The sequence below is a fragment of the Bubalus kerabau genome, chromosome 3, assembly GCF_029407905.1.
Source record: "Bubalus kerabau isolate K-KA32 ecotype Philippines breed swamp buffalo chromosome 3, PCC_UOA_SB_1v2, whole genome shotgun sequence".
Taxonomy (NCBI): domain Eukaryota; kingdom Metazoa; phylum Chordata; class Mammalia; order Artiodactyla; family Bovidae; genus Bubalus; species Bubalus kerabau.
The window spans coordinates 181,231,030-181,244,882 of NC_073626.1; the positions used below are offsets into that span (position 1 = coordinate 181,231,030).

The following is a 13,853-nucleotide window of genomic DNA, read 5'->3' on the forward strand; positions in this document are numbered from 1 at the left end:
TGCCTGGTGGCCGGCGATGCGAGGATGCTTTTGGCTTCTGGAGAAGGTGGCATCTGAGCTGGGCTCTGATGGCCAGAGAAGCGGCGAGAAGCCCAGGGGACAAAAAGATGGACGGCAGGCAAGGCAGTGGGGTGCACAGGGGTCCCCAGGAGCAAGCTGCATGGTCCTCAGTGGATCTTAAGGCCTGCTGGCTGCTGTCCCCTTGACTTTCACCCCACCTTTCCCCTCTGGGAAGCAGCGGGACGCAGTTAAGTCCCCAAAGGCTTTGGAGCGGGCTGGAGCTTCAGCCTGGCTCCACCTGCTCCAGCCACGTCCCCCAAGGTCTCATCCACTCTGGCTCTGGGACTTGGTGAACGTCCAGGAAGACGCTAGCTCCCACACTGAATTACGCAACCCATCGGGAGGGAAAATGATGGAAGCAGCCAGTGAAAATCAATGGCCAGTAAAACAAAGCATACCAGTGGTTTCTTGCTTAGTGGAGTCACGTGTGATATTTTGGGTCTTATCCAACACTTCTGGTATAATCCACATTTTTTTTTTTTTGTGAGAAGAATTTGTTTTTATGGGGGGGACTCACAATAAATATTATTGAAAATGGAGTTGGAAGTCCTGGGCTCATATCCTAGGTGGCCCTTTACTGGCTTATGTGACCTCAGCCAGGGTCTTTCCTCCTTGGAGTCTGAGCCTCCATGGGGTCGATGTTTCAAGAAGCCCCTTGGGGTTCCTGAGACTTAACTCTGAAAGGGGTTGAGGGTGAGGGTCAGCAAACCAAGGTCCCTCTGTCCATGGTCCTGACTTCCCAGCGGCTGCGGGTTCCTGCCTGTGGTGGGAGGTGTGATGACCCTCCTGGCCAGGCATCTCAGCTGAGGAGGGGGGTGGTTGGGGCACAGCTGTGGGGCTGTGAGTCATGGCAGCATTACAGGAGGATCCCAGAGGCTCGGCGACCCTGCTCTCCACACCAGGAAGATCAGCTGAGCCCTTGGCTAAGGCTGGCTTTCACTATGCCACCCACTCCCTGTGATTCCCACACCAGAATCACCCCACCCCGCCCCCCACCCGCCACCCTGTGCCTCAGTTTCCATGCAGATGCAGCCAAAGCCACAAAGGGGAAACGAGAAGGCATCCTACCTTTTGAAGTTCACCACGCCTTTTGGGATTCCCGTGGGGGTGTCGAAGGCTGGCAGGAGTTTCTCTCCCAGCTTGACGGCCTTTATCCGGAACACCTGTAAAGGAAGAGTCAAAGGGCACTGCGAATCCTGGCAGAGGAGCCCGCCAAGGCTGCTGGACCCAGAGTGGGAGGTTTATGAGGCTCTGGGGTCAGACAGGCCTGGACGTGAACCTGACTCCATGACTTCCTGGCTCAATTCCCCTCCTCGTTTATAAATTAAGGACCGTACTACCTTCCTCAGAGGGCTGCTGGAGCAGGAAAATCAGATAGCGGTTGTAAAGCACCTCCTGTGGTGTCAGGACCAGGATGAAGGCTCAGTGGTTATGCCGTGATTAGGGTGACTGTCGGGAGACGGAGCAACCAGGGCAGCGGGCCACCAATGCCAGTGCTGCCCAGGCTGGGCACACGCGAAGCACCTTCAGACAGGACGTAAGGAGCACTGGACTGGGAGCTCCGGGCCTTGCTCCCCAACTTGGCTTCCATGCACTTCTCAGCAAACCTCTGCCTTCCCCCACACCATAAACCCAGCGGAAGGGCCTTTCCCACTGACATTCTGCCCACCCGTTCTGTTTTACAGCAGCAAAGGTGAATGGCTAACCCAGGGACATGATGGCTAGGGAGCCCAGGTGTCAGGGGCCCCGCCCAAGGCTCTGGGCTGCTCAAACTGTTCTGATTAATGCAAAATCACCTGTGACCCTCTGAGGAAATAAATCATCAAGGAAGTTCCGACAACTTAACTTTATGGCTATTTATTCCAGTGTTGTTTACAATAGTAGAAAAAGTGCAAATACACTAAATATCATGTAACAGGGAAATGGTGAAATTATGGCTTTTAAGTACAACCACTGAAGTGATGTTGCAGATGGTTATTTTATAGTAAAAAAAAAGGGGGTTTATGATCTATTAAGAGACAATATTTCACAATGGTGTAATTCAACTTTCGTATGAGGAGAGGTTGGGAAAACACTGAAATATTAAAAATGGTCTTCCCAAAGGACTAGGCTCATGGAGGATTTTTATTTTCTTCTTTTGGTTTATCTCTATTTTCTGTGCTATTTACAATAAAAGCAAACCCACAAAAAGGTTATTTATTTTTTAAAAAGATGAGATGCAAGTCCCCAGGCAACCACTCCTGGTGAGACAACAAACATCTCCTTTCCCTTTGGGGCTCCAAGGGGGTCTCAGTGCGCTGGACCCCACTGCGTGTTGCTGCAAGACGGAGTGTTCCTGAGGCCTCTCCTTCTAACAGATGCAATTTATAGCCTCTCAGACAGCCGTCTGGGGACCACAGTGGAGAAGCAGTTTGTGGACACCACCTGGGATGTGGATTAGAGGGCTCTGTGGAGCAGGTGTGGTTCTTGTTTAGGAAGGAGGGTGGGAGGGAGGGAGGGAGACGGATGAATTGCACCTGGGGACTGGCTGTGATGGGTGCGAGATGATAATGTCCAGTGCCAGACAGTGGGTCCTCGAAGTGCGGACAGGGGCAGCACAGCAGAATCCCAAGGGAGTTTGTCTAGACACCAGATTCCAAAGCCTCGAGTCACCCCAGAAGCCACTGGTTCAGTAACAAGGGGCTCTTGTTTGAAGGTCCTGATATCTTCATTTGACCCCCAGGGGGGCTGAGCACAGAGGCACAAAGGAACCATAGGGACCTCACACAAGGCTGGAGCTCCAGGCTGCCCTCTGCTCAAGGACTCCAAGCTAACTGCTCTGAAATGCTCCTCTCTCCCAGCAAACCACATCTCCTTTGGAAGGCCCTCCTGCCAACTGGTTCAGCAGAGTCTCAACCATCCCAGGCAGGATGCTGGGGGACTGTGTAGATAGGAGTAGTACCATGGGGAATAGAAAGCCTGTCCTCCTTATCGTTTGGAAATGATGCATCTTATCTACGTGAACTTCAATCCTTGCAACAGCCTTGGGGAAGACAAAACTGAGTCTCAGAGAAGCAATTTGCCCGAGGTTGTGGAGCTATGTTATGTTGCTCTTTTCCAGGCCACACGCTGACCAACACAGAGAGAGTCGGCCTCAGACAGTCATGGTAAACAATGGGCAGTGGCCTCCTAGTTCCAAAACAGGGGTGAGAGAGACTGGCAGAAATTACGTGCCACAGAGCAGAAAGGGCTCTGGACTGGGAGTCAGAGCCCAGGTTCAGATTTCCCGTCTGGGCAGCTGCGTGACCTTGGGTGAGCCAAGTGCTGTCTCTGAGCCTCCTCTGCACAAAGAACAGTGATGCGTGCCCTGGCTGCTTCAGAGAGTCCTCTGGAAATCAGATGAGAGGATGAACGTAAGTGAATGTGCTATACAAGCTGTAAAGTGCGCTCCGAATGTCACTCGGTGCGGCCGTGGCTGTACTTGTCTTTCTCCTGGGAGCGGAGTTTCAGGGGCTCCACCTCCTGCGGGTTCCCTCTGTGGCAAGAAAGACCTCAGCACTGGAAGGGATGTGGGGGCTCCTTCACCATCCATTCCACAAACACGCGTGGGAACAGCCCACCCCATGGATACCCACTGTGGGCAAGACGGAGGAGGAGAGAGGAGGGCGTCCTCACCCTCGTGTGGCCAAGTCCCGGTGACAAGCAGTGATGCCGGGCCAGGCTGAGCAAGAGCTAGGACCCAGGCCGCGGGAGGAGGCCACAGGAGCCTGTGTGACCTGCACCAGATGCCTCTCTAGCTCTTGGTCTGCATACCTGCTAGGGCAGCCTGGTCTCTGCCACGTGGAGGGAGGGGTCAGGGAGGCGTGTCTGGGGGGACGGGGCAGTGCTGACCACCCGGGAGCCTGCCTGCTCAGGGGCTCTGCGCCGATCGGACTCTCCTGGGGCCTCCTGGACCACGGCGCTCACACCACACCCCACTGCCTGCTCTGCCCGCCAGAAATCATTGGTCCTACACCCACCCCGGTGGGCCCTGAGCTGTATAGCTCCTCCCCCATCCTTGACAGGAGGCTGGGGAGTGCCTGGGCAGAGCCTGGTGCCTTCCTCGACTCCACGTCATTTTCCTGTCTTGGGGTTTTTCAAATGACATTCAGGCCTCGGGTGGCTCGCAGGGTTCCCATGGACCATCGGTTCAGTTCAGTTCAGTTGCTCAGTCATGTCCGACTCTTTGCGACCCCATGGACTGCAGCATGCCAGGACTCCCTGTCCATCACCAACTCCCGGAGTTCACTCAAACTCAAGTCCATTGAGCCGGTGATGCCATCCAACCATCTCATTCTCTGTCGTCCCCTTCTCCTCCTGCCTTCAATCTTGCCCAGCATCAGGGTCTTTTCCAATGAGTCAGTTCTTCGCATCAGGTGGCCAAAGTATTGGAGTTTCAGCTTCAGTATCAGTCCTTCCAGTGAATATTCAGGACTGATTTTCTTTAGGATGGACTGGTTGGATCTCCTTGCAGTCCAAGGGACTCTCAAGAGTCTTCTCCAACACCACAGTTCAGAAGCATCAGTTCTTTGGCACTCAGCTTTCTTTATAGTCCAACTCTCACATCCATCATTTGGGGACAAATTGGTACAAGCAGGAATCTCTGCTGAGGAGATCAGGCTTGAGCGAGAGGGGCCCTGAGCGACCAGAGATCGAGGGCTCACTGCTGCCTCCACACCCTTGGCATCCGGGGCAACCCAGTGACTTCCTCCGGCAGCGGCGGCAGAGGCTCCCCGCCGGCAGGGAGCAGGGCCATTGTTTGTCTCTAAGTGGACACAGCAGTGATGCGCAGAGTGGTGCAGCCCCCTGGGTAATGGAGACATGACTGATGGGTGACCCATGTGCTGGGGACTCAGCCAGCTTGCCCCTCAATCCTCGGACACTCCCAAGGGATGAAGTCCCCGCTCTGTGATCTCAGGGTTCCTTACAGTGCGGAGAACATGGGCTCTGGATTCTTTCAGCCCTGGGTTCGAACCCTTTCCCTCTCGTCCCATTTCACAAGAGCTCTCTGACTCCATGGGCTTGGGATCACCCCATGGAGGGGAAGGCAGGAGGCCCAGGAGCGGGAGAAGGAACTTGCTCAAAGCCACAGGCAGGTGCCCCGTGAGGGTGACAGGCAGGTTTTTCTACTCCGTGCCCAGGGCTCCACCTTCTTGCCTCATTTCAAGGCTCTCCTTCTGGAAGCCAACGCAGCTGGCCTGGGCTGAGTGGCCAGCAGTGGCTGCCCACCTCCCTAGGGGGTCACCCCCTTGAGACCTGGAGCTGGTGTCTGGCCCAAGAGCAGCTGCCCTTAAAGATTTACCACCAACCGTGGGAGCCAGTTCTGAGCAGCAGAGTGGACGCGCTGGACAGAAGAGGAGGAAGAATCTGTAGGTGGCCCTATGGAGACGGGATGTGGATCCCCTGGAACCCCTGTTTCTTCATAAAATGAGGGGGTGGGGTTGGTGTTCTCCCAAGCCCTCTTCAGCCAGGATGACCCAGGGGCCTCAAGAGGCCAACTCACCTCCTCTCCCGTCAGGTAGAAGGCTGAGAGGAGTCCTCCGATGTACCGGATGTTCACTTCAAACAAGGACGCTTCTCCGCTCTGCAGGGCAGAAAGATGGGGAGGGCAGAGGGGACATTCATGAGATCCCTGCAGGGCTCCCTGGGGCCTGCTGGGCCCTTGAGACAGGTCACACCTGCCACCCACCGCCTCTGCCCCACGGGCCTGGCCACACTTGGACCAGGCTCCAAGCCCTTGCCCAGCGGGTCAGGCTCCCTGCGGTGGGGGTTTTCAGAGCAAAAGGCGAGAGGGATCAGCACCTGCCCGGCGGCAGCTACCGCACATTTACAGAGTTCCAAATAAACACTGGGCTTGGCTTCCTTCCCCGGCCCTTGCCAGAGGCCATCGGAGCAAAGTTATGCCTGGCTGCTCTCCAAGGAGCTTGAGAATGCGCGGGGGGAGCTGCCGGCTGAAGCTTAGCCCGAGGACCGGCAAATCCTCTCCCAGTCTGGCCCCCTCCCCTCTCTGACGGAGCCCCCTTGGCTTTGCAGGAGGCTGGTGTGGCCCTTCTTCGGGGTGACAGGGCAAGCATTAGGTTCTCAGAGGAGGTTCTGGGGCAAAAGGAGGGCTGCCAGGCAGATCCTGACAGGCAATCAGCACTTTCTTAGCCTCCGCTCCGCAGCCCTCAGGGTACACCCACACTCGCCTTCAACATTGGCGTCTTCTTTCTGAAGCCCGGACAGCGAAGCAGGGGTACTGGAGCATCACGCTAAGGACCAGATCTGGCTTAATATCCCACCTGAGCCACTCACTTGGCTTTGGGACTTTGGGCAAGATACTCAGCCTTTCCCGCTCCGAGTTTCCTCTTCCTGAGTGGGTGGACAGCAGATGCTGACTGGGGCAGGGGAGAGGCCTGCCCAGTGCCTGCTTAGGGGTGGGTGTGGCTCCAAAAAGGTACCTGTTATCATCCCCCCCTGCTCCCGAGGGTTCCCTTTCCACGCTTCCCACACTGCAGTCTTTGGTTATTGATGACAATGACGGCCATCCTTTTATCTGGGAGAGCTTGTCCACTAACAGAGCACTTGCAAAGCTGGTCCTCTCTTTTGCCTTCCAGTCCTTGGTGAAGTCATCACACCCACCTTTCAGATGAGAAAGCCCAGACTCAGAGAGGTGAAGAGCCCCCACCTGGCTTTCTTCCAGGGACACTCCCTAACTGTTCCCGGGCTGCCTGAATGTCCCTAGGCTCCCCAGCCCTGCCACCACCCGGCCCCTCGGGCAGCCGCCTGAGGCCCACTCTCTTCCCACCATCTGCTAAGGGGCCAGATGGGCTATGGAGCCACTCCAGCCTTCTCCCGCCTCTGCTCCCATAGGAAATGGCAGGATTCTGCATGTCTTCACCTCACACAGACTGGGCAAAAGTCACAAGCTTCGAAATCATCACAGGGATGATGGCATCACTTTATCCGCAGTGGACTTTACAGTGTGTTATCAAATGCTTTTTACAACCCTCCATGGTCATCCATCCTTACAAGCCTGTGAATTAGGCACCAGCATCGCCCCGTCTTTTGGGTGGGAAACTCAGGTCCAGGAAGGTCGCATGACTTTTTCCCAGCCTGCAGGCCGAGCCGTCCCCTGTAGCGTCGCTCTCCCAGACCTCTTCCACCCTGTCTCTCTGCCCTGCTCTGTGGTGACACGGGCCCCTCTAGGAGCAGAGGCAGCCACTCTGCCAGGAGCTACAGGAGCTATCTTGTTCACAGCAGGACCTGTCACTCATGGAGCCCCGGCTGGAGCCTGACGGTGGGCTTTGACATGACCCCACCGTCTGTCTCCATGTCCTGCTCCCCAGACCACCTAAACGGCCTCTCCCTGAGGGGAGCTGAGACTGCCAGGATGGATCTGTCACTTTAGCCCAGGCTGGGAAATCACTGGGAGAGGCAGGCATCTGGCATTTAAGGCTTTTGTACCATCCACACGCATGAGCATTCCCTCCCCAAGGGTCTGGTCCTTGAGGTCCTGAGCAGGGTTGCCTGCAAAGGCTGGAGACCAAGAGGGTCCCAGACCTGGCCATGGGCCTCACACCACATGGCCTCTGTGCCCCCTCACCTGTCTCAAGAGGGCAGCGCAGGGGCACATAGATGGGTGCTCCGGCTCAGGGCAGCTCCAAGCGGGTAGCCACTTCTCCCTTCCTAGAGTCGCTTCCCCTGTTGCAGCTGTTTTGTCTGACAGACTTAGTCCCCAGAAGGAGCTTCTTGGGTGGGAGCAATGTGCCTGAAGTTCAGGCTGGTAGATACTCATGGGCTGTGGGACATCCCCCACCTTAAGGCTGGTCACAGGGGAGGGCACTTGGCACAGAGTGTTGGGAGCTCTGGCTCTGAGAATGCCCTGCTGGGCAGCCTGGGTCTCAGAGATGGGAGGCGAGCGGGCGGCTGACCTCTCAGGCCCCTTCCAGCCCTAGTACCCCAGGAGGTCTTGGACTCACCACGTTCAGGTGGAAGCTCTCTTCGACCCAGGCCTTGGCCTCCTGGAACTCCTCCTTCAGCTCCATGAGGTAGAGGGTGTCGAGGGAGTCGATGACCGTGGCCCCGCTGAGGCCTCCTGCAGGCACAGAGGATGCAGGGCGTGACCCAGGGTCATTCTCATCCTTTCCACCCCAACCATAAGCCACCATTCGCCAGGCCTCCTCTAAATACCTGGGCAGGCTCCCAGGCACAACTCAGGGAGACTCCAGGGTCACCAGCCTTTAAAGGCACATCTGGGATCCACAGTCCTCCCTTTGCTTCCTCCTCAGGGCAGCAAAGAGGGGGTGGTGGGTCGGGGAGACAAGATCAAGGGCTGAGCCGCTTCCCAGACCTTGGTTCACTTTTATGTCCACCAGCAAGCCAACTATCAGCACCAAGCGGTACCTACCACTTTTCTGTGATGCTGGAGGGTGAGGGGAGGGGTGGGCGAACTGGCATTTGGTCTACAAAATCTTTAAAAATTTGCTAGTCTTCTGACTCAATTCCATTCTTTATTTTATGCTAAGAAACAAGATGTTCATAAATATTTACCCCGGAAGGTATTTATTGCAGTAACATGTAATGGGTGAAAAAGTGAAAAGTGAAAGTGTTAGTTGCTCAATCGTGTCTGACTCTTTGTGACCCTGTTGTAGCCCACCAAGTTCCTGTCCATGGAATTCTCCAGGCAAGAATACTGCAGTGGGTAGCCATTCCCTTCTTCAGTGGATCTTCCCAACCTAGGGATAGAACCCAGGTCTCGTAGGCAGACCTTGAAGGAAGATTCTTTATCATCTGAGCCACTAGGAAAGCCCCAAATATAACGGGTAAAAGTTGGGGGGAAAAAGCTCCAAGTCCAATAATAGGGGATCAGTTATACAGATTGTGGCTTATGTACAAACTAGGGCTTATGCACACATTCACACGAGTGAGAAAGACTATTAGTTGGGGAGATATCCATAGGATCTGATCAGCTAAAAAAATTAAATTGCAAAAAAAACCCCCCAAAAAAGCAGAGTATAATTTCTTTACTGTTTGCCAGTATGGACAAGCTGGTACAGAATTAAGTCTGGCAGGAAGTGATTCAGTGGTTATCTCTGAGGGTGAGGATTACAGGTGCTTTTTGATTGCTTCTAGCTCATGGATTATTTTTATAACCAGAAATTTATTTCTGCCTAAAAAAAAAAAAAAGGAAAGACAGTTTGAGCAAAGAAACCAAACACATACACAGACTAAAGAGTCCACGGCCACCCCTGGGCTTCAGACTCCCGTCTTGGGAGTAAAGGCAGAGAACACTGTACCGTTTCCCCCTCACAAGCCGGACAGAAAAGCAACGAGGAAGACCTCCCCATGTGGGACAACAGAGTGTGGCTTGTAGAGCATGGTGAAGGAGGAAAGGAGGGAGAAAGAGATGTGCTTGGTGCCACCTCGAGGGCTTCCTGGAAGAGACGGCAAGGTGCCACCTGGAGGGCTTCCTGGAAGAGATGGCAGGGTGCCACCTGGAGGGCTTCCTGGAAGAGACGGCAGGCTCCCATCAACTCTGTACTACAGCCATCACAGGCAGCAGTAATATCCCCCAGGGACTAGGGGGTAACTTAAGAGGAGTATTGTTCCTTCAGTGTACTCCTTGCAGAGTACTCCTTCCCCCAGAGGCTGCCAGAGCTGGCCAACGGGTGCGGAGCCCCACTTGAGTTTGAAGCACAGCTCTGCAGGCCCTCCTGCATTCAGAGCTAGTGTCTGATCTCCTTAATTAGTGCTTCCCTCACTGCTCACTTGTGTTGACTTTGCAGAGTAATGCCTATGAAACTCAAACACTTAACCACCTCTCTAGGCTGGGCAAGGTCAGATAAAAGGCATGCCCTGGAAAAGGATGGGAGGTAGACCCAGGAGAAGTTGGCTGAAAGTTAAGTCTGAAGGTTAAAGAGCCATTTCCAGGAGGAAGGGTTTGGCAAGGAAAAGTAGAGGGTGGGAGGGCTGGCGGGGGGTGGGGGGAGGGGGTGGGGTAAACGACTCACTTCCCAGTCCAGAGACGTGTGTCCTGGGATGGCTCTGCCATTTGGGTTGAACTGAATTTCCAGAATATCAACCCCTCCCACACTTAAGCATTAATAGGAAAACATACTCAAAGCCAAACAAAGTCGATCTTTTCCTGGTTTATCCCGGCTGCTTCCAGGCAGGTGTCCAAGGCCGACCTCAGTTCATGGGAACTCTGGACCCTCCTGAGGTGTTCAGGCCTTGGGACACAGATGGGGCACACACGGACGAGACATGCCCAGACCCAAGGGTGCTGGCCTGGCATCCACGCTCCAGGCTCTGATGCCTTCCCTTCACCACAGGGCCTCAAACCTGAGTTCTTAAGGGCCTGGAGGAATTCTTGAGATCCCCGCCTTGTCTCACCCCTAGATTTCATAGACGAGGACCCAGAGAGATCCCCTTCAAGTTCAGGCCAAGGGAGGAGAGGAGCCCCAGGCTGGGCCACATGTAATGTGTTTTCCGTATGAGGGTGTCTCGGTTCGCTGGGAAACAATTTCGGACCTGCTAGCTGAGCCCCCTTCCTGGCGGGGCCAGGACGCTGCTCCGATCAGTGAGGAGAAGAGAAGCCCAAGCTGCGTGTTCTTCAGGGCCAAGGGCGAGGCGGCCCAGAGTATCTGATTTCTGGATCCTGTCCCCAAGCTGCTGGGTGTTTTCACCCCGTGGGCCCTCCATCTCCTGGGCTGACCCTGAGCCCAGAGGCCTCGGGACCTCGGCTGGGCCAGGAGGGCAGCCAGGGAGCCTCGTGATCAGCTGTCCTCCCAAACACTCCCGAGGCCGCTCACTAAGAGATCTGTTGGCAGGGTTCTGCCCTGGCTCTCAGCTTCCTCTCACCCCGCCCCCAGCCACCACCCTGCTGGGCCGCAGGCCAGGAAGTCACTTATTGGAAAGCTTTTCGTTTCAGGCCAGAGGTTACCTGGTGGCCCGGCCGCCAGGCAGGACAGAAGGCGTGATACCTTCTCTGTATCTGCACCTGTGGCCCGTCTAGGGTAGCTCCCCCATGGAAAAAGAGATCCGTCCATTCAGTCAACAGGCCCACAGACTGTCGGGAAAGAACCAGAGGGGTGCAGAGAGTCAGGCAGCTGGCTCGGCGGCTTCCCTGGGCCGCAGCAGCCCACGCCCCCAGCTCCAGCTCTGAACTCTTGTTCACAAAGGACACCGCTGGCTCCTCTTTCTGCCGGGGCAGGAGGCGGTGGTGGTGGTTCAGTCACTAAGTTGTGTCTGACTCTTGTGACCCCATGGACTGTATGTAGCCTGCCAGGCTCACCCTATCCATGGGATTCTCCAGGCAAGAATACTGGAGTGGGTTGCCATTTCCTGCTCCAGGAATAGAGGCAGTGGGGTCTGTTAAAAAACAAAGAAACAAACCACAGCTCTGGGTTCAAATCCCAGGTTGGGTCAGCAACATATCCCCTCTAAGTGCCAAAGTTCTCATCTGTAAAATGAGGTAAAGGCCACTGGGCCGGGGTACTGGGGAGCTACTGAAGGTTCCTGAGCTGGGACAAGGGTATCATATAATGCCCAGCCTAAATGCACATGTACATGTCTGGCCTGGAGTAAGCGCTTGACAAATCAGTTTACTGCTCTTATTTCTGGGGTCCCTTAGCTCACCTTGAAATTCTGACCTGGCCCAGGGAGGCATGGGTTTACATTCTGGCTCCATTAGGTACTAGCTGTGTGACAGGGCAAGTCATTGTACCTCGCTGAGCCTCATTTTTCTCATCTGCAAGATGAATACAGTAGGACCAACCTGATAAGGCTGCTGGGAGGGTTAAGTGGGGCGGTGGATGAAAAGGAGCTGGCACGATGATGGGTACATGTGAGCTTGACCCTACAAGCAGAAGTGTGACCCTCTCTGTCCCCAGCTGGCCCTGGGCAGCCCCTCCACAAAGTCTTCTAGGGTCACTGAGGCCTTGTGATACTCCTGCATTTACTGGTCTCTCACCACCCCATGGGGCACTAGACACAGCTTGTAAAAGTCTTGACCTCAACTTAAAGGAAAAGCGTCACACGGGTCCCACCTGTGTCTGCTGCTTCCCACCCCTGACTTGTCTGTGCTGCTGCTGCTAAGTCGCTTCAGTTGTGTCTGACTCTGTGTGACCCCATAGACGGCAGCTCACCAGGCCCCACATCCCTGGGATTCTCCAGGCAAGAACACTGGAGTGGGTTGCCATTTCCTTCTCCAATGCATGCAAGTGAAAAGTGAAAGTGAAGTCTCTCAGTCGTGTCCGACTCTTAGCAACCTCATAGACTGCAGCCTACCAGGCTCCTCCATCCATGGGATTTTCTAGGCAAGAGTACTGGAGTGGGGTGCCACTGCCTTCTCCAATGTATGAAAGTAAAAAGTGAAAGTGAAGTTACTCAGTTGTGTCCGATTCTTAGCGACCCCATGGACTGCAGCCTACCAGGCTCCTCCGTCCATGGGATTTTCCAGGCAAGAGTACTGGCGTGGGGTGCCATTTCCTTCTCCAATGCATGAAAGTGAAAGGTGAAAGTGAAGTTGCTCAGTTGGGTCTGACTCTTAGTGACCCCATGGATTGCAGCCTACCAGGCTCCTCCGTCCATGGGATTTTCCAGGCAAGAGTACTGGCGTGGGGTGCCATTGCCTTCTCCGGACTTGGCTGCACACTTGCCTCCGAAAAGGTCTACCTGCCTCCCAGGCCTCTCTGATTCACCCTGTACATTGTCACCTTACCTGTCTTCCTAAAACCAGATCCACTGTGCCCCTCCCCAGCTCAGGAACCTGCAAAGGCTTTGCAGTACCCATGCAACAACCAGGGACAGGGGGTGAGGCCTTTTGGGTCTCAGTCCAGAGGATCTGGCTAATATCATCTCCCATCCAGCTCTGCTTCCTGGACACAGGCTGCGTGCTCTGCCCTCCCTACATTTGCATGTGTGGTCTCCTCTGACAAGAGAGCTTCTCTGTGCATCTGGGCATTTATGTATTAAAGCCTTCACCTTCTTCAAGGTCACCTCCCACTGGCAGCCTTCTCTGATTGCACCCAGCCAACCTCTTCCTGCCCAGAGAGCTTCCATAGAACTTTCCCAGACCTCTCACTCGGGTGACCTTCATTCCCACCCTGTACTGTGAGGCTCTAAATAGACTGTGAGTTCTTTGAGGCCAAACGCTCCCAGGGCTTCTCTCACACCCCTTCCCTGCTACCCCAAAGGCCAGAGCCCCCAACCCCAATGCCACCCACCATTCCCTGCAGCCTCAGCACCTGCCCTGACTTCTGTGATACTTCTGCAAACTCTGCTAAGAATTGCCTTGCCTATCCCCCCTTCTCCTGCAGGATTTTTAGAGCCCACCCAGGGCCTCCTTGGCCAGGAAGCCACCTTGATCCTCCCCCCACAATCTGCATGAAGTCTCACCCTCCCTGAGACGTCCTCACCAGCCCCTCGGGGCCCACCCTCGAGGCTTGTGCACTCTCATCTCCACAAGTGGTCCCCTCTCTCCAGCATAACGGAGCTGTCAATTTACTGCCCTGTCCTCTGTAGCAGCAGGGGCTCAGCCTGCAGCAGGGTCGCCTCCAGGCTCAAGAGACAGCTGCCAGTGGAGTGGGCAGACAGGAGGGAGGAGATCCGGCTGGCCCACCTCCTGCAAGGAGTCCCTGGCCTTGCTCTGGCTCTGGGCTGGGTCTTGGCCTTCAGGACGCCCCTCTTCCTCTTGCTTCTCCTTCTCACTCTGTGGTTGCTTCTTTCCAGCTTCTTTGCTGGTTCTTCCTCATCGCCAGGCCTTGAAAGCCTGGGGCTCTGTCCTTGGGCCT

At 55.2% G+C, this 13,853-nt stretch overlaps 1 protein-coding gene across 2 annotated transcripts in view; it reads right to left on the minus strand.

Moving 5' to 3' along the window:
- MAN1C1 (mannosidase alpha class 1C member 1) overlaps positions 1-13,853 on the minus strand; it is a 151,310-nt gene that overhangs the window by 26,204 nt on the left and 111,253 nt on the right. For both annotated transcript variants that reach the window (XM_055574083.1, XM_055574084.1), the window contains exons 3-5: positions 8,040-8,155; positions 5,582-5,662; positions 1,129-1,223 (exon numbers count right to left, since the gene is read on the minus strand). In XM_055574083.1, coding sequence (XP_055430058.1) covers positions 1,129-1,223; positions 5,582-5,662; positions 8,040-8,155 — 292 coding nt within the window. The remainder of the gene's footprint in view (positions 1-1,128; positions 1,224-5,581; positions 5,663-8,039; positions 8,156-13,853) is intronic.